The 25,805-nt window shown below is 37.9% G+C and overlaps 1 protein-coding gene and 1 long non-coding RNA gene across 2 annotated transcripts; one reads left to right on the top strand and one right to left on the bottom strand.

The window, feature by feature from the left end:
• Positions 1–767: 767 nt before the first annotated feature.
• LOC107746818 (IgGFc-binding protein) lies at positions 768–12,097 on the top strand. The gene is made up of 20 exons (XM_016561136.1): positions 768–777; positions 857–907; positions 1,089–2,270; positions 2,387–2,727; positions 2,830–3,403; positions 3,586–4,190; positions 4,299–4,869; positions 5,154–5,752; positions 5,842–6,406; positions 6,580–6,776; positions 6,874–7,012; positions 7,110–7,714; positions 7,860–8,430; positions 8,540–9,135; positions 9,220–9,784; positions 9,937–10,133; positions 10,218–10,356; positions 10,435–10,763; positions 11,109–11,667; positions 11,752–12,097. Coding segments are annotated over exons 2-20 (8,385 nt in total). The 5' UTR covers positions 768–777; positions 857–858; the 3' UTR covers positions 11,754–12,097.
• Positions 9,937–16,274, bottom strand: LOC107746820 (uncharacterized). The gene is made up of 3 exons (XR_001640735.1): positions 16,250–16,274; positions 12,986–12,987; positions 9,937–9,994 (listed from the first exon to the last, which is right to left on the bottom strand). It is a non-coding gene; the product is annotated as an uncharacterized LOC107746820 (long non-coding RNA).
• Between the last annotated feature and the right edge of the window lie 9,531 nt (positions 16,275–25,805).

Here is a 25,805-nt window from a genome sequence, read left to right as displayed (position 1 = left end):
AAAGTCAACCGACACTATCAGGCAAACATGTCAGGCAAACAAAGTAATTAAAACACATCAGTTTCTGTTTGTACCGTCACATTGCTCATACAATCCATTTAAACAGGAAGACTGCGCAAACATCTTTTACCCTAAGTCATCTGCCTTGTTTCTGTGTGAACAATGTGTCATAGTACACACAGTCGCTGACAAAGATTGTAGAATTTAAATGCTAAACTTACATTGCACATCAGATGCATATACGCAAGTTAACATGAAATGCATTTACAGCATAATCACCCAAATTGATTAATGTAAACACTCAGGTAAGCGTGTGACTGATGGGAAATTGTGGGCTGAAGCCACTACCGCTAAAGGGCTGTTCTAGTGCCCTGTGACTGCTCATATGCTTTGTGAATCTTCAATGTATTTTGTGAACACATAGTCGAGTTTGTTGGTTGTAGAGGGAGGAAATGTACACAGTGGTATGTTCATTTAGATCCATATACACACACTTCAAACCATCTGAATCCTTCCCTCCTTAAAGTATATTTGTTCTATAAACTCGTAAATATTGTGTGTAATAACTATTAATAAATATTGTGTGTCTTTCTGTCGTCAGTGTCATGTTTGCAATAGCTGTGATGCAGAACACTTATTAGCTTTAATTTACACACATTTTTATGTACCTTAAAAGTGAGTTCCTGTTTCCGGAATGTACTTTTTTCCCCGTCACAGCAATACTATATAAGCCCTCCCTTTATTTAATATTTTGTTCACAAGAAACCTGGGCTCCAGGTAAGTATTGATCACTACTCTTCAGAATTATGTTCATCCTTGTAAGACTTAAAACTAAAATTTTGTTCCTCTTTTACAGCCATGGAGACGCAATCTTTTCTTTGCTATCTGGCAGTTTTAACAGTAACTGGTAAGATTATCACAGTCTTAAGAATTGCAATATAAGAATTACATTGTAATATGGTTTCTAATACTTAAGATGTTTAATGGAACGTAATTTTTCTTTTTCTATTTTTTTATTTGGTAATGCTATACTATTACTAATAATAATGTTTGCTTTAAATACATACTGTGTTTCTGTTTTACTACAGTAGTCAGCGGATGTCCAATAGGCCGTGAATTCATCACTGCTTTCATGACAAATTACCAATATGGAAAAGCCAGTCTGACTCTCTCCATAACAGCACATAATTCCCCTGCCACTGTGAAAATTGAGATAAAGGCACTGAGCTACAGTGAAAAAGTGAGCGTTGGACAAGGTGAGACCAAATGGATTGTCCTCCCACAAAACACTGAGATTGAAGGTGACGGAGCCTTCCGCAAAACTGTCTACATCTCTTCTACTGCCGATATCTCAGTCGTTTCATCCAACTTAAAGGAATTCACCGGAGACAGCAGTGTGATCTTCCCAATAAATCAACTTGGCCAGCGTTATGTAGTTTTTACTCCGAACACGGGTCCAAGTCCGTATAAAAAGCTGGTAGCCATAATCAACGGCAATTATATGAACACAGTCGAGATTGTCTCCAATTCAGGAAATCCTTGGAATGCCATTTTTGGAAAAACCAAAACCATCAAGTTGGCTCCCTACGAAGTTTATCAACATCGCAGTCTTGAAACTTTGACTGGAACACAAATTAAATCCACGTCTCCAGTGGCTGTCCTGGCAGGACACGAGTGCTCCATGATCATAGGCAGCTGTGAGCATGTCTTTGAGCAGCTGGTGCCAGTTGAGTCTCTCTCCAATGAATACTTGGTCCCTGCAATGCATCAGTCCTTCAGCAAGGACACAGCCTATGTGGTTGCTCCAGAGGACAACACTATTGTGTCAGTTTTCAGTGGGCATAGTTGGCATCACAAAAAAAACAAACTAAATGCTGGAGACGTTTTAACGGTTGATTTGAGCAAAAATGCTAAGCTCATTCAAAGTAGTAACAACGTAATGGTAATGTATTTCAGTAGCAATTTTCCCAATGATGAGTTTCTAACCAATGTCATACCCACCTCTGAGATGTCAAAATCATGGACCATTCATGCTCAAGATGGCTACGATAACACTCTTGTTGTTGTTGCCGAAGCAGCATCAGCCTCCACTATCAGCGGTTCATTGAAGTGGAAAACATTCCCTGCTAATGAAAAGTTTGTATGGGCTACCAAGTCAATTGGTACACAGAAAGGTCCCATCACTGTATCTGGTGATTCGCTGATGGCTGCTTATGTTTTTGGTGGGAAAATAAGGCACGGTTATGCCACCACAGGAGTGTGTAACACAGGTAAGAAATCATGTCTGAATAATAACATACCAGTACATATGACTGAATAATGACATATGAATAGTAACTGACTGAAATCTAAAAAAAAACAAAAAACAATTCCTTTGTTCCCTAAGCTTTTACGGCAACACCGGCTCCACCAGACCCCTGTGAGATTGTTAAGTGCCGTGAGCAGGAGGAGTGCAGAAAGGGTGTCTGCGTCCCCACTTCCACTGCCACATGTCAGGCAGTTGGCGATCCCCATTACAAAACATTTGATGGGAAACTATTTGACTTTCAGGGAACTTGTACCTACATCATGGTAAACAATACAAAGCCTCAAAAAGGCCTCACACCTTTTACCATCTTGGCAAAGAATAATCACCGGGGAAGCACAAGGGTGGCATATGTAAGGACGGTTTCTGTCCTTGTGTACAATCATAAAGTGGTGGCTGGCAGCCAAAGAGGAGTAGTAGAGGTAAAAATGAAAAGCACTTTAAAACTCTTATTAGTTTCTTAATGTAATTATAACCACTCTGAACAGTAACTAAATCTCTCTCTTTGGCGTTTCTCATTTTAGTTTGACGGTGAAAACACTTACCTGCCTTTAACTATAGATGGCGGCAAAATAAAAGTCGATCAGAGGGGATGGAATGTCATTATATCGACGGATTTTGGCTTAGAGGTGAAATATGACTGGAATATGATGTTGTACATTACAGCCCCAAGTAGCTATTTCCAGACTGTAGGTGGTCTTTGTGGAAACTATAATGGTGACCGAAGAGATGAATTTATTGATCCCAAAGGCCAAGTGCTCTCCAATGTCATTGCGTTTGCTAAGACCTGGAAAGTTCCAGATAATGATTTGTTTTGCAATGATGACTGCAATGGACAATGCCCAAGTTGCTCTTTAGGTCTTCAAGACGAGTACAAAAAAGACACAAACTGTGGTGTCATGGCTAAAACGGATGGGCCATTTGCTATTTGCCACGACACTGTGGATCCCCAGATGTATGTAGATAACTGTGTCTATGATGTCTGTATTAATAATGGTATGAGAAGCTTCCTCTGCAATAACATTCAAAGCTACGTCGATGCTTGCATGTCAGCTGGAATCAAGATTCCTGGAAAATGGAGGACACTTTCCAACTGCCGTAAGTGTGTATATGCATATATATTTTAATTAATTTAATATTTGGATTTAAGAATGTGAACTGAAAATTTACACGGTGCTGTTTATAAAATTGTTTTGTTAATAGAGTTAGCATTTTGACAGACAATTAATGTGCTATATAATCAGAATATTTATATTTTTGTTTTCCTCTTCTCCTCCCAGCACTGGATTGTCCAGTCAACATGTATTATGACGCCTGCGGCACAGCCTGTGCTGCCTCTTGTGCTGATCGAGATGCACCAAGCAAATGCACGCTGCCATGTGTGGAGGGCTGCCAATGCAACGCAGGTTTTGTCCGCAGTGGAGATGAATGCATACCTTTGAAAAAGTGTGGCTGCACATACAACGGCCGATATTATCTACCCGAGCAGACATTTTGGGGGGACCAAAAATGCACAGAGAAATGTGTGTGCAACTCTCAAACTGGAAAAGTTGATTGTACAGTGACAAAATGTAAGAAATCCCAAGTGTGTGAAACCCGGAATGGAGTGAGAGATTGTTATCCAACGTCCTATAGTACCTGTCAGGGTGCAGGGGATCCACACTACCGCACATTTGATGGCAAAACCTTTGACTTCCAAGGAACCTGCACTTATTATTTGTCCAAACTACTCAATACAGCTGAGCCATCACTGATCCCCTTTGAGGTACTGGTCAAGAATGAGAACAGAGGAAGGAACATGGCAGTTGCTTATACCAAGACTGTATCATTAACAGTCTATGGATACACAATTGTCATGAGTAAAGATGATCCAGGCAAAGTGAAGGTCAGTACATTAAAAACTTTGTATAAAAACCCATTACACACTGACCTACAAAAACTCAAAATACTTTTAACTAAAATTGTTAATTATTTGGTAATTTGTGTCCTAAAGGTCAACGATCTGTTTGTGAATTTGCCATTTGAACAAGAGGAAGGTCGATTCTCCATATTCCGCAGCGGGTACTTTGGTGTGATAAAAACTGACTTTGATCTGACTTTGAAATTCAACTGGGAAAGCCATGTAGTGCTGACTCTCCCCAGCACTTACTCCGGTGAAGTGGGAGGGCTTTGCGGCAACTGGAACAACAACAATAATGATGATTTGCTGACTCCTGACAAAACTCCTGCTTCAACCCCAACAATTTTCGGAACCAGCTGGAAAGTCAAAGATGACCCTGGATGCTCAGATGGATGTCAAGGCAAAGCATGTCCTAAATGTGATGCCACAGAGAGAAACCAAGTCACTTTTACAAAGCCTTGCAGCAAGATCACAGACAAACTGGGACCATTTAAAGGTTGCCATGTTAAAGTGAATCCAAATCAGTTTTATGAAGATTGTGTGTATGATATGTGTATGTATGGTGGCCATTCATCAGCCCTCTGCAGTGCTCTTACTGCATACACAGCTGCTTGCCAAGAGGCACTTGGCCAGGTGGAAGCCTGGAGAACTGACAGTTTCTGCCGTTAGTATTCATTCCATTGTTTCATTGTTTACGTGTTTGAACGAGGCATTTTAGGAGGGCGTGGACGAGTCTTAACTTTTATAAAGAATATCTCTTTTGGTTTGAGAATTTAGTCTTTGCAACTTTAGGGTTCTTATCTATTCACGAACAACTTGTAACACTCCAAAGAGAAAGGAAAACTTGAAATCGCATCATATGACCCTTTTAAGATTTTGAATTATACATAACTCAGAATTGATGCAAGAAATATTGTAAAATTAGCCCTCTATATTGTTTCTCCACAGCTGCATCCTGTATGGAAAACAGCTACTATGAGGTTTGCGCAACAGGATGTTCCCAGACCTGCCATGGCCTCACTGAGCCCAAGGCCTGTGAGGGCACTCCTTGCATTGAAGGCTGTATATGTGATGAAGGCTTTGTCCTGAGCAATGGTGAGTGTGTGGCTATGGAACGATGTGGCTGTTCTTACAAGGGCCGTTACTACCAGCTGGGCCAGGAGTTCTTCCCTCAAGACAAGTGCAAGCAGAGATGTGTGTGCAAAGAGAACGGAAGAGTTCAGTGTGATGATGGATTCAACTGCAAACCAAACGAGAAGTGCCAGGTCCTGAATGGGGTTCAGGGCTGTTTCCCTGATGGCAAAGCAGTTTGCTCAGTGTCAGGCTTTGGGCTTTATCAGTCATTTGATGGGAAATCCTTTACTGTTGAAGGAGACTGTGAGTATAGATTGGCAGAGACAGCTCAAGGCAAGGATGAGGACATGAGCTTTTTTAGTGTGTTAGTGAAACAGCTGTCCTCCTCTGAGACTGTCTTCACTCGAAGAGTTGAAATACAAATAGAACAATCCACGATCACTTTGCTGCCTGGCCACATCTGGGAGGTTCAGGTAATGTATTGATTACTGACCATAGTTTTAGGAGATCAGGAACTGCTGCCTACAGAGTTTTAAGTTTTATGTTGGTGTTTTCTTTACAGGTGGACAATGTTAAAACCTATCTCCCCACGACTGTAGATGAAGGACTGGCACAAGTCTATCAGAGCGGTATTAACATTGTTGTGGAAACAAACTTTGGATTGAAACTGACATATGATACTATTTCCATGGCCAAAATCGAGATCCCATCCACTTTTAAAAATGCAGTCAAAGGTCTCTGCGGTAACTACAATGGAAACAATGCAGATGATTTTCTTTTGCCCGGTGGTATTCAGGCAGCTTCCGTGGTAGATTTTGCTGAGGCCTGGGTTTCACCATCAGACAAAATGATGTGCCAAACAAGCTGTGGCTCCAAGTGTTTAAATCCTGATAAAGACAAACAGAAAGAGGCAGAGACAGCTTGCAGTATACTAATCTCAGAGAAGGGGCCATTTTCTGGTTGTTACGAAAAAATTCCACCTCAGACATTCTTTGATGAATGTGTGAAAGATGTGGCAGCCCAACCAAATGACAAGACGGTTCACTGTCGCCACATACAAAGGTATGTTGCCAGCTGTCAAGAGATTGGGACGTCAGTCAACATCTGGAGGAATAAAACCTTCTGTCGTAAGTGGCTGCATTCTTCCGGTTTAACAATAACTCTACTCTAGCTTATCTAAATTCCCCTTAATGCTTTTAAATTTCCATTTAGATATGCCAATGGAGATTTGGAATAGTAATTGTCCTACCTTGAACTGAATCCTAAGCATTTTTATTTAAACTGCTCTCTTTTCTTCCAGCACTCACATGTTTCAAAAATAGTCACTATGAGCTCTGTGCTGACACCTGTTCCACGACCTGTGCAAGCCTGACAAAGTCACAGAAATGCCCATTGTGTCAGGAAGGATGTCAGTGTGATGATGGCTTTTTGTTTGATGGAGGTGAATGTAGGACTTTGGATAGCTGTGGTTGTCATGTAGATGGGACGTTTTACAAGGTGAGAATCTATCTGGTCAGTTCTTTGTTTGTTCGTTTTTGCTAATAGTAATCAAACCGTAACTTTTTGTCTTTCCCACCAAAATATTATTTTGCAGTCTGGTCAGACAGTAATTCGAGGAGAGTGTGATGAGAAATGCACCTGCAAAGCTGGAGTGTTCTCCTGTGAACCCTTGGAATGTGTTGAAGATGAGATTTGTGGCAAAAAAGATGGTGCCATTGGATGCTACAACAAAGGTATTTAGCATTATAATAAGTGTACCATAAAAGCAAAATATTTGTTTATATTCCAGGTTTAATTTTTTTTCTTTTTTCTTTGTTTAATTCCTAAAAGACACATACTGTCCAGTCAACATGTATTATGACGCCTGCGGCACAGCCTGTGCCGCCTCTTGTGCTGATCGAGATGCACCAAGCAAGTGCACGCTGCCATGTGTGGAGGGCTGCCTCTGCAATGCAGGTTTTGTCCGTAAAGGAGATGAATGCATACCTGTGAAAAAGTGTGGCTGCACTTACAAAGGCCGATATTATCTACCCGAGCAGACATTTTGGGGTGAGAAACAATGCACAGAGAAATGCGTGTGCAACCCTCAAACTGGAAATGTTGAATGCACACCAACAAAGTGTAAGAATTCTCTAGTGTGTGGCACACAGAATGGAGTGAAAGACTGTTACCCATTGTCCTATAGTACCTGTCAGGGTGCAGGGGATCCACACTACCGCACATTTGATGGTAAAACCTTTGATTTCCAAGGAACCTGCACTTATTATTTGTCCAAACTACTCAATACAGCTGAGCCATCACTGATCCCCTTTGAGGTACTGGTCAAGAATGAGAACAGAGGAAGGAACATGGCAGTTTCTTTTACCAAGACTGTATCATTAACAGTCTATGGATACACAATTGTCTTAAGTAAGGAAAGTCCACGCAAAGTAAAGGTCAGTTCTTCAAAAAGACAATTATACACCATAATATGAATAACTGCATGCATAAATTGAGTTAATCTTACTATACACTCACCTCCAAAAGAAAAAAAAAGCACTTGACTTTGAACATAATTGATGGAATTAATTTTTCTTGAAGGTCAACGATCTGTATGTGAAATTGCCATTTGAACTAGAAGATGGTCGGCTCTCTATATTCTACAGTGGGTACTTTGGTGTGATAAAAACTGACTTTGGTCTGACTTTGAAATTCAACTGGGAAAGCCATGTAGAGCTGATTCTCCCCAGCACTTACTCCGGTGAAGTGGGAGGGCTTTGTGGCAACTGGAACGGCAATGCCAATGATGATTTGCTGAATCCGAACAACACCCTTGTTTCAAACCCAACAATTTTCGGAACCAGCTGGAAAGTCAAAGATGACCCTGGATGCTCAGATGGATGTCAGGGCAAAGCATGTCCTAAATGTGATGCCACAGAGAGAAACCAAGTCACTTTTACAAAGCCTTGCAGCAAGATCACAGACAAACAGGGACCATTTAAAGGTTGCCATGTTAAAGTGAATCCAAATCAGTTTTATGAAGATTGTGTGTATGATATGTGTATGTATGGTGGCCATTCATCAGCCCTCTGCAGTGCTCTTACTGCATACACAGCTGCTTGCCAAGAGGCACTTGGCCAGGTGGAAGCCTGGAGAACTGACAGTTTCTGCCGTTAGTATTACATTGTTTATCTCAAGTAATTTGAAATACACATTACAGTAGTTTACTGGTTTATTTTAAAGACATAGTGACATTCATCCTTAATATGGTATTTCTACAGCTACAACCTGCAAGGCAAACAGCCACTATGAGGTTTGTGCAACAGGATGCCCCCAGACCTGCCGTGGCCTCACTGAGCCCAAGAACTGTAAGGGCACTCCCTGTGTTGAAGGCTGCACATGTGACAAAGGTTTTATCCTGAGCGATGGTGACTGTGTGGCTGCGCAGCAGTGTGGCTGTACTTACAAGGGCCTGTACTACCAGCTGGGCCAGGAGTTCTTCCCTCAAGACAAGTGCAAGCAGAGATGTGTGTGCAAAGAGAACGGAAGAGTTCAGTGTGATGATGGATTCAACTGCAAACCAAACGAGAAGTGCCAGGTCCTGAATGGGGTTCAGGGCTGTTTCCCTGATGGCAAAGCAGTTTGCTCAGTGTCAGGCTTTGGGCTTTATCAGTCATTTGATGGGAAATCGTTTACTGTTGAAGGAGACTGTGAGTATAGATTGGCAGAGACGGCTCAGAACAAAAATAAGGAGAACTCTTTCAGTGTTTTAGTGAAACAGCTGTCCTCCTCTGAGACTGTCTTCACTCGAAGAGTTGAAATACAAATAGAACAATCCACGATAACTTTGCTGCCTGGCCACATCTGGGAGGTTCAGGTAATGTATTGATTACTGACCATAGTTTTAAGAGATCAAAAACCGCTACCTACAAAGTATTGTGGTGTTGTTGTTTTTTTACAGGTGGACAAAGTTCAAACCAATCTCCCAGCTACTCTAAATGAAGGACTTGTACAAGTCTATCAGAGCGGTGTTAATATTGTTGTGGAAACAAACTTTGGATTGAAACTGACATATGATACTATTTCCATGGCCAAAATCGAGATCCCATCCACTTTTAAAAATGCAGTCAAAGGTCTCTGTGGTAACTACAATGGAAACAGTGCAGATGATTTTCTCCTGCCAGGCGGTATTCAGACTTCTTCTGTGGAATACTTTGCCGAGGCCTGGGTTTCACCATCAGACAAAATGATGTGTAAAACAGGTTGTGCCTTCAATTGTTTCAATCCTGACAAAGACCAACAGAAAGAGGCAGAGACAGCTTGCAGTATACTAATCTCAGAGAAGGGGCCATTTTCTGGTTGCTATGAAAAAATTCCACCTCAGACATTCTTTGATGAATGTGTGAAAGATGTGGCAGCCCAACCAAATGACAAGACAGTTCACTGTCGCCACATACAAAGGTATGTTGCCAGCTGTCAAGAGATTGGGACGTCAATCAACATCTGGAGGAATATCACCTTCTGTCGTAAGTGGCTGCATGTTGCAAAATAACCATCTTCTTTATTATCCTCTTGCTGGCCTTATTTTTACGTGGCCTTTAGATGAGGTGTAGAATTAAATGTTCTCTCCCAAAACAAATTCCTGAGCAGTCCCTAAAACAATCGTGTATTCTTGCAGCACTTGAGTGTTCAGGTAACAGTCATTATGAGCTTTGCGCTGACACCTGTTCCTCAACCTGCGCCAGCCTGACTAACTCACAGAGATGTCCACCATGTCAGGAGGGATGTCAGTGTGATGATGGCTTCTTGTTTGATGGAGGTGAATGTAAGACTTTGCAGGATTGTGGTTGTCAAGTAGATGGAAAGTTTTACAAGGTGAGAAACCATTCCATTTCTTTCCTGCAGTAGTCAAACATCCTACTAGTCACTGCAACTTATTGTCTCTTGTTTGTTCTGCAGTCTGGTGAGGCAATCATTCGGGATGAGTGTACAGAAACATGCCTCTGCAAAGCTGGAGTGTTCTCCTGTGAACCTTTGAAATGTAGCACCGATCAGATCTGTGACAAAAAAGAAGGAGTCACTGGGTGTTACAAGAAAGGTAAGTACAAACTTTGAACATCATTTCCCAAGTAGGTTTTAAATGAAACCATAATACAGATGTGCATCCATGTTCCAGATCCTTGCAGTAACCATGAGTGCCGTGAAAAAGAGTACTGCACTGTAAAGGACAACAAGGCACTGTGCATTGCAAAATCAAAGGCCTCTTGCATTGCCAAGGGAGACCCTCATTACAGAACCTTTGATGGCAACCACTTCTCCTTCCAGGGTACTTGCACCTATACTTTAGTTAAAACTTCAGGCAAAGACCAAACACTGACACCGTTCAACATCGTCAACAAGAACGATATGCTCAAAGGCACACGTGGTTCTTACGTCAAGTCAGCCACCATTACAGTCAGAGGACATGAAATCACATTCATCCAAGGCAACCGCAATCGTGTGACAGTAAGTCAGTACAGAACATAAAATACAGAAAGATCACAGATCCAGACATGTGATATCCATCAAGTCGATATTAAAACATATCAGTGGTAATAATGTGCACCAGGCATAGCCAGCTTGTTCCCGGAGGGCTACCTTTCTGCAGACTTCAGTTACAAACCTGCTACAACACCCCTACTTGTTATTTACTTAAGTAGTCTTTAACATCTTGATTAGCTGGTTAAGGTGTGTTTAATTTGGGTTAGAGTTCAAATCTACAGGATGGTAGCCCTCTAGGAGAGCAGGGTTGGCTCCTCTACACTCTGGAAATGACACATCTGTTGCTTCCTCTCCTTTTTTCCTATCCAGATTGATGGCACAGTTTCAAACCTTCCTGTGAGTTTAAATTCTGAAGGGATCAGCATCACCCTCTCTGGCAGTATAGGGGTTTTGCAGACAGATTTTGGCTTGGAGGTCAAGTTTAACTGGGCAGATACCCTTATGGTGACATTGTCCAGTAGCTACTACAATAACATAGTCGGGATGTGTGGAACCTACAATAATGATGTGGAGGATGATTATGTCACACCGAGTGGTAATAGCATGACAGACATCACAGAATGGGCAAAGTCTTGGAGTGTCCCTGAAAGCAACGGCAACTGCTGGCACTTTCCCCCTTGCTCAGATGAAAATAAGTTGCTATATAGCGGACTAAGCTACTGTGGCATGTTAGAGAATGAAACAGGCCCGTTTGCCCAGTGCCATGACATAATATCAAAGAGGCGATTTGCTGCTGACTGCCTTTTCCAGATGTGTCTCAATGATGGAAGTCAGAATGCTTTCTGCAATGCCTTCAATAATTATGTGTCCGCTTGTGCGCTGATAAAGGCTGACGTGTCTCCAGAGTGGAAGCAGCTTGCTAACTGCTGTAAGTGATGACTATGACTCAAGATCTTTGTTTAATGGATATTACATTAATGCTAACACCTTCCCTGTCTTTTATTCTCAACAGGATGAAGATTTTTTTCCACCATGTTTCGTTATCCCTAAAAGAAGTGAAATTAAAATTATTAAATAATTAACTTGTGCATTTCACAATATATTGACATATAACAATGTCTCAGTTTCTGTCATTACTTAATATCATATTACTTAATTTGTGCGTTGGTGTTTTAAATGGATGTTTAAGCAAGTTTGTTTTCTTAAATGACTACATATTCATGGATGTCAACTTGTGCTGTCCACAAATCAGTCTATAATTAATCTTGGGTTAAACTGTTCTGTATTTTCCTTCAAATGCCTCCATACTTATCATGTTTTAAATATATGTTATTATTAAACTTCTTAAATTCTTGCATTTCATTTAGCTGTGTCATTTCCTGAGTAAGTGACTGTTATCATAAGTGACAAAAATCGTTGACAGAAATATAGGTTATGCCACCCATATATCAGCTGCTAATATTGTCATATCAATAATTAGGAAGTATTTTCTATAGATATATGTAGATACCACATTTGACTGCTCCAGATATGTCTGCATGTCCACCATTTTGCAATGGTCAACATTTCAGATCCTGCTCATCACTCACACTTAGAAACCAATACATCTTCATTGAAAATGCCACAACATCCCACTGAGCAAAGACACGTCCAAAAGACGTCAATTTAACGTCTTTGTCGTACGTTCAAAAGATGTCCACCGAGGAGCCAGAATTAAAGTTTTTGCGACGTCTTTTTTAGACGTCTTTTTAGCACTTATGCTAATGTTATAACCTCCAGTAGTCCACATTAACACCCATTTCTCATTATAGCATATATTATCCCTTGTCATTAGACTTATAAAGTCCCTAAATACATATTTCCTCCATTTGAAGACTGTCCCAGATTACCCAAAGCATGCTGTCCCACATTCTCAATCATATTTGATAATGTGGGACAACAAAAAAATGTTTGAAAGAAAAAAAAACTAAAACACATTTTCAACACTTTAATACATATTTTGTTGCTTGAATAGATCACAAACATAATTTGACAAAATTAGGAACATTGTATTATTTAAGACAAATTTATGTCTGCTTAAACAGAAACTTACCTTCTTAAGCCTTGTGCTTTAACCTGAAAGAGATAAAGAAGAATATTCGTTATTACAAAACTATTATATCTTCATTGAATCAAATGAGAATTACTCCGATATGTCGCTCTGAAATGAAATATACAGATCAGATTCAGTTCAAGATTACTGACACTGCTAAGTGTTTTATATTTTAAATGTTGCACTCCACCACTGGCGCCAAACCCATAAGTTACTCTCCTGGAACACTTAAAGCACCTTAAAATGTCTTAATATGCATAAAAAATTAATTGTGTTACTTTTCGGTCTTCTGTCCGACTATATGACACAATGATTGATTATCCAGACTTAAGCGTTTATGTGATACTAACAAATACTACGTAATATTAACCATGGACATTTATAACCTGCAAAATGTGGGTCCACGGTCGCAAAGTCTCATGGAAGGTTAATTGGTCAACCAGTTTTGCACGTCCACAGACGTCCAAAAGGGGTCTTAGTCAGACGTTCAGATATTGAACCAGTTTTGCACGTCCAGAAGACTTCCAAAAGTGGTTCTGAACTAACGGACGTTATACAGACATGATCTGAACGTCTCTCTGACGTCACATGTTTGCTGGGATTGTGCAGCTATATTTGTAAGAACCATAGATTGGATATCTATGGTAGGGCATTTAGATGATCAATAATATTTATTATTAACTAGTGTAGCGCCCCCTACCTTCTTTTATAACAGATTAGTAAGGAGCAGCACCAGGTTCAATAAACTAATGCCTAAGAGATGTTGAATTAAAGGGTTAGTTCACCCAAAAATGAAATTTCTGTCATTAATTACTCACCCTCATGCCGTTTTAGACCTTCGTCCATCTTCGGAACACAAATTAAGATATTTTTGATGGAATCTGAGAGCTGTCTGACCCTGCATAGACAGCAACGCAACTGAAATGTTCCCAAGTCCAGAAACGTAGCAAGGAGATCTGTAAAATAATCCATGTGACATCAGGAGTTCAACCGTAATTTTACAAAGCTACAAGAATCATTTTTGTGCGCAAAAGAAAAAAAAAAGACTTTATTCAACAATTGGTCTCCTCCGCTCAAATTTCAAAGTTGTGAAGTAGTCACACAATCAAGTTGATCTCAAGTTTGGAACAATTTAACCCCAAACGGGAAATATCACAAATGGCAGAATTACTGAATTGACCTCTGTGTCAAATATACTTCGAGTTAATTGAGTAAACTAACACACTTGAAATTAAATGTGCAAAATAACTCACTTTGGCTGTCAAAATATTACTCTGAATACTCACAGTTCTTAAGTGCTCTAAATAACATTATATGATGATCTCCTGACGGCAAAAAGTCTTTGCAACGTTATTCTCCTGGAAGAAGTCCTTCAACAGGCGGGCGTTGTGAACTGCAGCGTTGTCCTGTTCAAAAACCCAGTCATTACCGCATAGACGAGGGCCCTCAGTCAAGAGGGATGCCCTCTGCAACATGTCCACATAGCCAGCCGCCGTTTGACGCCCCTGCACAACCTAAAGATCCATTATTTCATTGAAGTAAAAAGCACCCCAGATCATGATGGAGCCTCCTCCACTGTGCCACGTAAAACATCTCCAGTGGGATCTCCTTGTCATGCCAGTAACGCTGGAAGCCATCAGGACCGTCCAGGTTAATTTTTTTCTCGTCAGAGAATAAAACTTTCTTCCACCTTTCAATGTCCCATGTTTGGTGCCCCCTTGCAAATTCCAAACGGGCAAGTTTGTGGCGTGGGAGGAGACGTGGCCTTTAAAGACGTTTTCTGGTCTTTAAGCCCTTCTCTCACAGATGCCGTCTTATGGTTATGGGCTGCAGTCAGCATCAGTAAGGGCCTTAATTTGGGTCGAGGATCGGCCTGTGTCTTCACGAAATGTAAAGTGACTGTGTTACTGCGTCCAACCTCGGCAGTAATGGCGCGTTTGCGAGAACCCTTGCTTGTGCGGCTCAACAATCCTGCCAAGTTCCAAGACAGAAAGACTTTTTGCCTTTGCCATCAGGAGATCATGACAGTGTGACTGACTGAAGGACAATGACATGAAAGCCAGATTTTTTGTGCAGATTTTTTAAAAAGCAGAACTTTTTAAGGCTATGGCCTTAAACTTTTGATCAGCTGAGTTTAAATGCAGTTTTCAATAAATTGCCTATTCTCTATTTTTTGTCTCTTGCTCCTGTTTCTTCTTTTGCCATTTTGAAGCAGCACTTACAACTTGGTTATGATCCACCAGCGCGAAATGCGAATACTTGTAATGTTTCCCCCGGTCTTAAAGTCGGCATGAAATCAAAATTGAAAATTCTTATTTTTTAATGGAATACTGTAGTGTTTATTATAAATAATTTATCCGTGCACTTCATTATTTTTTTTAAATTCATGTGCCCTCGTAATCTTTAATCAAAAACGTTAACCTCCCCTCCCCCTCAAAACGACTCATCTTCTCTTCCGGTCACGAGCTATGGCGCAAGGGTGGCGCTAGTGACGTGAAGGGTAAACGCTGGTATAAACAACAGGGGGAGAAAGCTGAAGCTGATGCTTCACTTTAGAAATCAATAAGCAATGAGGGAGTACACTACCCTTAAAATTGAAAGGATATTAGGATATTACCACAACATTACTCTTAGGACATCGCAAACTATTTTTTTTATGAATATGACTTACCCTTGATGGAGGACGCGCTCAGTCATTCAGGCAGTCTCTCTCTCTCGCGCGCGCACGCGCGCTTTTAGGCATGTTTTGTGCCATTGATCGTCCTCGTCTTCCTCAATAAATAAAAGATGTCTTCATGCTAAGGTGTCGGCGGTGAATCCAGTGGAGAGAAATCCCCCCACAACTAACTGTATATTTATTCCTTAATTCTCTTGATTTATTAATATTTCACTCACTACTGTACATATCTGCTACATTTGCACTATACCTATTTTGCACATTTGGTATATATAACTGTTTACATTTGCACTGTTTACATTTTCTGTATCATTGTTTGCATTTTGTTAAATGTACATTCTTTGTATGTATGTGTGCACTTCAGTGTGAGAGCAAAAAAATTTCGTTGTACAGCTGTACAATGACAATGAAAAGCTATTCTATTCTATTCAAGGCACAATATGTAAGATTTTTTTTATTAAAATATCCAAAAACCACTAGAACAGTGTTTTGCTGACTTGTGTACTTACATTATCCCAAATGTTTTGAAGAATGTTTAAATCCAGAGAAATAAGCAATTTTAACTAGTGACACGGACCGTGTCCATAGTGTCATTGTGTCGCCTGCCAATGACATAAATTTGACACAATTTGTTTTGGGAGAGAACATTTAATTCTACACCTCATCTAAAGGCCTCGTAAAAATAAGGCCAGCAAGAGGATAATAAAGAAGATGGTTATTTTGCAACATGCAGCCACTTACGACAGAAGGTGTTATTCCTCCAGATAAACTACGCCTTTGTCTCTTTGTTTATTTTGAATACGCGCTCTCTATAGAGGCAAAAATTACATATTGTGCCTTAAAGTTTCATGCCGACTTTATTTTGTTCAGGAGTGTAGCTAGAAACAAAAACTTCACAGCTACCTGTCAAAATAAATGTAACTTGAAGAAACTGTGACAGAAATATATTATAAATTATTAATATATTATATATTATAAATATATATATACCAGAAAAAAATTTTTGACCAGAATTAGCAGAAAAATGTAAATAGGCCTACACAACTATTTCTGAAAAATATAATAATATTTTTTATAAAATCAATTAATTACAAATGCTTTTGATTATTATTAAAATTTTATGAAACGTTTAAAATGGAATCCATAAAATTAATGGAAAACAGAATGTCGTAAAAATAAAACTGAATTTGAGAAAAAAATGTAATGTAATTTTTGTTAAACTTTTAATAAATTGCTGTTAAATACTGTACGTTACATGATTTCAAACAAGTAGACATGCTTTTTCATTAATAACATTTATTTTATCCATTAAAGCAGAGTCTAGAAAAATTTAAACAGAATCCAGAAAAATTCAAATGGACAAAATGGAATTTAGAAAAAATAAAACAGAATTTGGGGAAAAAGTAAGTGCTCATGATAACTTTCGTTAACTCTACAGTAAGTAAATCCACTGGTAACACTTTAGAATAATGGGCCGTTGTTAACAAATAACTATGCAGGAAGTAATAGGTAAGTACTACATTAACACTTAACTTAATACTGTTAACTAATAGAGAAGCAAGATTAACTAAGTAGTAAGTAGTAGCAAATTAAGGACAAAGGTAGTTCCTTATTAGATATTTGATAATTATTAAATAAAAATATCCTACTGCTTAGTTAATCTTGCTTCTCTATTAGTTAATAGTAGCAAGTTAAGTGTAAATGTGTTAAGTGTTAATGTAGTACTACCTATTACTTCCTGCATAGTTACTTGTTAACAACGGACCATTATTCTAAAGTGTTACCATACCCATACTACTTTCCTGCCTAGAGGAAGTAGTGAGATCAATTCAAAACACTGTTACAAAAACCTTTTGGGAATCAGTAATCATTTTGCAGTACAACAAAAATAAAGGAGGGCAGATATAGTACAGCAAAATTCAGCTGAAGAAAAGTTTTATTTTATTTTCATTAACTTTTTAGGGAATAGCTCATAGGAATCTCAACTTGCAAAACATAAAATAACACTTAACATCAACATTTTGTTCCTGTGGCTCAGTGGTAGAGCATTGCGTTAGCAGAGCAAAAGGTCGTGGGTTCAATTCCCAGGGAACACACATACTGGTAAAAAAAATGTATAGCCTGAATGCAATGTAAGTCACTTTGGATAAAAGCGTCTGCTAAATGCATAAATTATTTTTATTAATTAATTATTTACTTTGCACATCCAGACCAATGAACAAAATGATTTATCGTAATCCCAACACAATTGCTTTTTAACAAGTTTAAATTACGTGTATTCAATTAATTATGACAAATCGTGTTGTATTAGAAAATGAGGTAAGCAAAAAAATAAAAAGATTTTTGAACATATAAATGAAGCTAAATTAGATGCTTCTGTTATCCTGGACTGATTTTTAAAGGCCACTGCTATATAATATTTCATATCAGAAGCCTCTGTGTTTAGTTTATGACTATTTGTTCTTTAATTAACTGCAGTTATACAGTTTGCTTGTCATACAATCTGCCAGGCAGTGTTTAGCTAGCATAACCACACATGTTCAACGTAATGGCAGAAATGACAGATTGTTTTGTAGAAATTTATATTAACTATAATGTAAAGTCATGTTTTACCACTGACAGCTATTCAAACTCATTGGTGCATTTATGAAAAATCTGTATCAATATTGATATCCACAGGACAGTGAAATACAATTTGACCTATCATTTTAAAATAGTTAAGTAACTTGGGTAAGTACTGAAAAAATGTACACTATACCAGTCATTTGACTGAAAAGTTTTCTTAAGCTCTTGATCTTATTATTGTACACATACGCACACTAAAAAAGGGCAACATGTCTGGTTGAGAATACATTTATGGATGACTACTAATGCATCATTTGGACATTTATTACATTAAGTATAAAAACTTGATGTGACTAATATGTGTACAGTGAAATAATGGTAATTTGTAAATTGATTCATAACAGTATGTACATCTACGTTGTGTATTTACATCCACTTTTACGTCACTTCAGCTAAAAAAATTTGACAGTGTATTTATATAACGATTAAGGGTTTGGGAGAAAATAACTTACGGGCAGAAATTTATTAAAAGGTGGAGTTCAGCAATGTCAATAATTCAAGGCATGTAGGAGGAAATTTGTGTTTGAGTATTTGCTAATTCTTTTGCATGTGACTGTTCATTACAATCAACTTACATTACAAACAGCAAATACAAATACCACTAATACTAACTAAAAATATTTAGGGGGGGAAAAATCAGTGGAACAAAGAGGTTTTTATAGGTTTTAGAGGTTTTATAGAAGCTGTTCTTTATACATACAATACAAATGTGGAAAGGGATGGAAAACTTCAAGCCCTAACATTATGCACAATTAAAGTAGCCTATCATAAAAGTAGTTGAATGCCACTCATGCACTATATTTTATTCTTCAGATGCAGGGGCGCGGGAAGATGTTTTCGGTTGGGGGTGCTGTGTGTGTCCGTGGTGTGGGTGTGGTGGGGCTGGTTCACTTACGTCGGTGCTCGTGCTGGGGCAGGTGTTGTTTGGATGCCGATTTTGGAAAGTTTTTGCTGGGATGGGCATTTTAAAAAATCTGAAATTCGCTTTTGCGCCATTATCTCCTTGTATTAAAGTTAATCTTGTTCGCATTCTGTATAGTTCATGTCTGATACCACACGCTAGCGTCACGTGTTCATGAGGATTAGGCTAATCATCCCATATAGAAGACATCACAAGTAAAATTAATCATGTTTATAAAGAAAAACATGGGTTTATTATAGCCAGTGTTGGGCAAGTTACTTCCAAAATGTAATACATTATATATTACTAGTTACTGTCTTTTGAAAGTAATTAGTTACATTACAATATTACTGTCTCTGAATTGTAATGCGTTACACTACTTTTGAGTTACTTTCACCAAAATATCCACAGAAGTATTATAAAATGCCAAAATGTAGTTTATTGCTGCTCATTATACATCCAGTGGAGGGTAATGTGGTAGGTCTATATAGCATAAAATATATGAAATCATATTTAGATACCGGTATGTAGGTCTACATTAATGTTACGTTGTAGTTTAGGTTAAAAAAATATAGTAAGCACAAATCGCATTATTACATTCATAAATAACACCAGTAAATAAAGCGAAATATTATCATGTACAAACAATAAACACAACACCTAGCCTATAGGCAATTTTGAACGGTTTCAGAAGAAAACAAGAATGATTATAGCCCACTTACAATTTACATTTCAGAGATCATTACAAATAAATTATTAAATGCTAAAACTGAATAAATTTAAATGAACAAACTTGGCGTTGCATTTGCAACCATGTGAAAACAGGGGGTGCTGCAGCCCCCTCAGCACCCCTACTTCCCGCGTCCCTGTTCTGATGTCATATGATAGCCTTTGTGAAGGACAGGCCTAAATTTAAAATGTTATTTGCTGAGGATGAGGATAAACTCTTTGCTATTGACAGAAAATTTGAAATCGTAAAACAATGGAATTTGCACAAGTTGTAATAGACTAGAGTTGCGATAATGGCCAGTTATGTCCACCATCTTGACATGACCATCTTTTTTTTTTTTGTCAAATGCAATGTTTAACTGAACCGCATTCACCGTTCCATTTTGTACATGGGTAGCTGCCTCATGGGGGCGCTAGTCCACTGAACTTAATCTATATGCATCAAGAGACACGTGCTGTACATTATCCAACACAAAATGATGGTACTTTTTAAGCAACCATGTAATCCTACTATCTTACAGTGTAGTAATGAACAAAGAGTCATAATGTTCCTCAGTGTCACAGCAAACCTTTTTGCTTTAATACCAAAGTTATTGTTATTTTTGCATGTTTGGAGTGTGTGTGCTGTACTTTTAGTATTACATGCAGTCTGCTGAATCAATATTTGTTCATCATAAACTAAGTAAATACTATGCACAAACAATGGCTCTCTGTAGAAAACTAGGACAGCACAGAACAAACTTTTGTCTTTAGACACACAACAGCAGGGCACATTCAGTCTATCCAGTTAGACTAAAAAAATATATACATGCTGCATGGTCACTGAAACAGGCGTCTCATCAGCAATGATGACTTTACCAGTGAGGACCAGTGTTGGGAGTAACGCATTACAAAAGTAATAATATTACAGTAGTATATTACTTTTTGCTGTAACGCACAGTAATATTGTAATGTAACTAATTACTTTCAAAAGACAGTAACTAGTAATATATAATGTATTACATTTTGGAAGTAACTTGCCCAACACTGGTGAGGACATGAACTAAAGCCACAACACCTGGTGCAACAGAAGAGGTCTATTGAGCCCATCACCACAAAGATGAAATGTCAAAGCCCACTATACTGTATCTAAACTCAGATGACTGATTACTGCAAGAGAAGTAGAAATGTTTAACTCAGATGACTGATTACTGAAAGCGAAGCAGAAATCTGTAAATAAAGCTAGTTGGGTTCTGAATTCTGTTGGGTGTTAAAATAAAGCTGCATAATGATTCGTAGAAATTATCAGATCCCACATGATTTAAATAAACAGTTCAAAGGCGTTTTCAGTAACCACAAATGTTTACAAAAATGATACTCATCACTGTGTGTAATATTAGATGTAATATTAGCTAGATCTGCCCGGCATTGTTGTTTACTGCTGATTGAAATATTTAAGTGACTTCAAAATCTCAGTGATCAATAGACAACAGCCTTATCATTTGTCATACAGAAATGCATATTAGATCACACAGCAGTGTCTGCTAGACATCCAAATTAATGTTGAAGTGAAATACTTGAATAACTATAGTAAAATTATAAATGTGATAAACTGTACACACAAAAAAAAACGGTTCTTCAGCGGTTCTATGGGGTGGGTAAGGTGCTATAGCACCACTGCCATACAAAGAACCCGTTATGCCCCTGTATAGTTCTTTAAAGGTTCTATAACTCTCTCTTAGTTTAGTTGGGGAAAGGATTAAAAAATGAAATTAAAATACAGTGTATTTACTGAAGATAACATGGTTCTCGACCTTTTTGCCCCCAAGGCCCTCCTATAAGGAAATATTCCAGGGACACCACATGAAACTTTTTGACCTCAGAAAAGCAAAAGTGATTCAGAACAGCTTTTGCCATTGCAATAAATTGAGTGGAGTAATCCAAGGAAGAGAATGATTGAGGTTCCTCTTATGTTTCTACATAGCACTTCACAAGGTGCTATATAGCACTTAAAGTGGTTATATTTAGCACCATTGTTTTTGTTTTTGTTTTTTTTGAGTGTATTCTCTTAGACCTACTAAAGTTTGAAACATCTTACCACAAAACCACATCCCCTAAAGCAACTGACTAGCTGTAGTTAGTTTCCAGTATTAACATTAGTTGACAGAACTAACTTGCTTCATGCTTTTATTTATTTATTTTGTCTCTTTATATAGATTTACAATCTTTTCATTTTTACATTATTCCAATTGTAAATGATAATTATATGTGACAAAGGTCTAGCAGTTTCAAAAATGTTATTTAACCTTAGCTAGTCAGTGTATAGAAGTGCCTCTTACATTAATTCAGAAATCTATAGCTTACTTATAAGCCCTTGGGACACCAGAGGTTAGCAAGTAAAGACTTTATGTGCAAATAATAATAATAAAAAAACATAGTACCTTTCACACACTGCAGGCTGCAGCTATTACAGTTTGAGCTTGAACGGAAGTAAAATGATACCTCCCCAAAATATTGATTTCTTATAGTGTTGTTTGTAAAGACCATAGCACAAACACTGCTGCTGCTCTTCTGAAAAAATGGCATGCGTGAAAACTGACCTTATTTCCTGGATGATGAGGATGCTTATTCTTGATTTTACATGTACATATGGTAAGATGAATCATTTATTTCAGTGTATGTTTGATATCATCAGTTTTTCAGTAGATTTTGTTATCTTAATAATCATTCAAATGATAATAAAATAATTAAATACACATTTCAAACAGTGTATTGTAACTTCTTGGTAATTCTTTTGTAATTTTTCAGTATTGATGGTACTGAGAAGTAATGGGTTTTTTACAGGTTTGAATGTATGTCGAGGAGATGAAATCACCAATGTCAGATTACCTACTGAGCTTCAGTCTGAAGTCCTGCTGCCCTGTTTCTTTGAATCAGACTTCTTGAATTCAAACCAGACAAATGAAACTTGCGTGGTGTGGACTCACCTCAATTCAACAAACAGAGAAATTGTGGAGATCAGTCTGGATGGTGAGGCTAAATTCTGGAATAACCGACGTGGACGGTTTAAGACATTCCCAAAATTACTAGAGTCTGAACTGCTGGACTTCTCCATCCAGATCCGTAATGTGCAGCAGTCTGATTTAGGTGTCTACCACTGCACACTGTTCAGAGAGACTGGCTGTCTCCTAGCCTATAAGAGGATTGAACTACACAACGGTAAATGAGAATACTGTCTTAATGTGCATCTACTGCTTGAAATGCTGCCTTAAAAAGTTTTATTTTCACTGTCAAGCAAGACAAATCACCATGAGAGCTGATGAGTCTGTCTAAATACATGTGCATGTGCACAGTGCTTGTACTTTATTTCTCAAGATCGAAAGATTAGGTTTGCAAAACCATGCTAAAGTTGGTGGCAATATGATAAAATATGTACAGTTGCAATCAAAATTATTCAGAAACTGTAGGACTTTTTAAAATCAAGCTTTATTGAAGTTCAGAATTGCATCCGTAACAGTTTACTGGTATATTGAAAGTGAACGTGTCAATATATAATGTAATATTTTTGAGTTATAGGATTTTTCACAGCTATGTCATAATTATTCAACCCCTATTCAGCATTGCTGTTTTTAAGTCATTTATTTGTATGATTGGGAACAAAATAAAAAACAGAATTAACTTGAGCTGTTACAGATACATAAACTTAGCCCATGCATGTGCTGTAGCTGAGTAGCAAATATGGCAAAGTCAACAGAGCTCTCACAAAGGCTGCAGAGAAGAAATCGTTTTTTTTACATTAGAAAGTCTAAGGCTACATGAAGATTTCCAAGACATTAAATGTTCCTACACAGCTGGCAGCCTCATTCCTAAGCATAAAATATGTATTACTAGAAAACCCTCAAGGGTGTTGAAGAAAAAAAGCACAATATCATAAAATGTTTGATCAGAGCAACTGAGAAAAACCTGCATTGTACAGCCAGAGACTTGCAAAATGACCCGATGACAGGATAGAGAAACATTTCAATGCAGAGTATAAGAACAACACTAAACAAGTATGGCCTTCATGTTGAGACATTTTGCCGAATGCCACTCTTGACCAAGAAGAACATAAAAGGCTGACTTCAACAAGCTAAAATTCATTTGGATAGACCTGTGGAGTTCTGGAAGAATGTTTTATGGAGTGATGTGAACAAACTTTCTGGATCCACTGAATGAGCAGTATGTCTGGTGCAAAAAAGGCAAAGCTTATAAGCAGAAGAACATCATCTCCATGGTCAAACATGGAGGTGGACCAGTACTGTTATAGGGATTTTTTGCTGTTGCATGAAGTGGAAATGTTGACCATATGAATGACATCATGGGTTCTTTGTAGTATCGGGCCATTTTAGCAAGAATTGTGATGCCTTTGGTGCATGCTTGATAATCAGTGGACAACCATTCCATAGTACACATCCAAATCTACTCAAGCTTGGTTCAGGGATTGGTCTTAGAATGTTCTTGAGTGGCCTATTAAGTCTCCAGATTTAAATCTCATTGAAAATATTTGGTTGAATTTGAATAGAGTAGTGGCAATGTGAAAGCCAAAGATCATCAGTGAGCTGTAAGCTTTTTCAGGCGAGGAATGAGCTAAGATCGCAGTAGAGAGGTGACAGAAGCTTCTACTTACAGGCAGTGTTTATTCGAGGTTATAAAGAATAAAAGATTCAGCACCAAATTTGATTCAAAGGGTTGAATCATTCTGAACATGAATTTTTAGAGACAATTCGATTTTTTTCATTATTCATTAACTTAATAACCATTATAACATAAACTTTCTCTAATATAGTTTACCAATGCCTTTGTTAAATTGTTTTCATAAAATGTTGTTCTCTGCAGCAAAATGTCTTGCCGTTCAAGGGGGTTGGATAAATTTGATTGTAACTGCATAATTACAGTACGTATAATCCAATTAACATTGTTTCAGTTGATTTCCGGTGGCCTTGGATGATCATAGCTGGAGCAGCAGTTGGAGGAGCAGTGCTACTTGTGCTCATCATAACTGCAATGAAAGTTTTTAAACGTAAGTGTTAGCAGTCAGTAGTCTTATGCTTTACTTCTGTTTCATGCGATCAGCTTCAAAGTTAATGAAGTTTCACATTAAATTAAAACACAGTATATGGATTTTATTGTAAATGCAGCTTTTTTAGGAGCTTTAACGGAATTTAAAAGATTTATGACCGCACAGGATCAATGGATCAATGATATAAAAATAATAACTTCCCATATTCCTTTGTACTTGATGTGTATTTTTGTAAGCTTACTGGAGTCTATTAGAATCAGCCAGCTCTGTATTTTTCTGTATTTTTGTTAATCAAGAAAGTATCAGTCCTGAGGCTGTTTGTTGTAGGTTTTTCATCTCTCAGTAATACTCTTTAAGCAGTTTCAAGGCTCTTACACTAAACGGAATAGCGAACGTTTGCCCAATGCACAGAAAAAAAAAACATGTAAAAAAGGTTATATAAAATAATTTAATAATTATATTAATAAATAAACTAATTCTAAAATAAAGATATAGCACAAGAAAAAATACACATTTGTATAAAAACTATTTAATTCAAATTAACATCTGGACAACTTCTGTGACATCAAGAAAACAGCTTTGTCACATCACTATTTTGATTTATTTCATTAAAAAAACTATAAATTATCACATTAATTACATAAAAGCCTTGGAATTGTTGTTGAGACATGAACTGCAGCCTCACAAAAACAAGCTTTAGATTATACAAGCTTGAATTGCTCTCATGTCTGTGCAGCTCAGAGTGCGTTATTAATTATAGTTAATACTAAATTAATATATTAAATTGAGTGCTTTAATGATTAAGTAAATTATTTTTAATTATTTAAAAATATTCTTCTTTTCTTTCAGGTCAAACAGTTGATGAAGTAACCTATGCATCAGTTATCCATAAGGTCACACAACTCCAATGAGAGCAATGGTAATCTTGTAAAATTATAGCAATACCCTTTATTTCTTTTGACATGCATCTTATGTACCTTCTGTCTCTTTCACTAGATCTTGTG

This window comes from Sinocyclocheilus rhinocerous, unplaced genomic scaffold (genome assembly GCF_001515625.1).
Source record: "Sinocyclocheilus rhinocerous isolate Xijiao unplaced genomic scaffold, SAMN03320098_v1.1 scaffold468, whole genome shotgun sequence".
In the NCBI taxonomy this organism is placed as follows: Eukaryota; Metazoa; Chordata; class Actinopteri; order Cypriniformes; family Cyprinidae; genus Sinocyclocheilus; species Sinocyclocheilus rhinocerous.
Note: the sequence above shows the minus strand (reverse complement) of the source record. Positions and strands in the feature narration are given on the sequence as shown.

What these genes read in the sequence shown, in the direction of transcription:
- LOC107746818 (XM_016561136.1), top strand. Translation starts at nt 859, where the DNA reads ATGGAGACGCAATCTTTTCTTTGCTATCTGGCAGTTTTAACAGTAACT. An exon ending in TAGATGGGACGTTTTACAAG is followed by an intron (nt 6,777 to 6,873) that starts GTGAGAATCTAT and finishes ATTATTTTGCAG; the next exon opens with TCTGGTCAGACAGTAATTCG. An exon ending in GAGGAATATCACCTTCTGTC is followed by an intron (nt 9,785 to 9,936) that starts GTAAGTGGCTGC and finishes GTATTCTTGCAG; the next exon opens with CACTTGAGTGTTCAGGTAAC.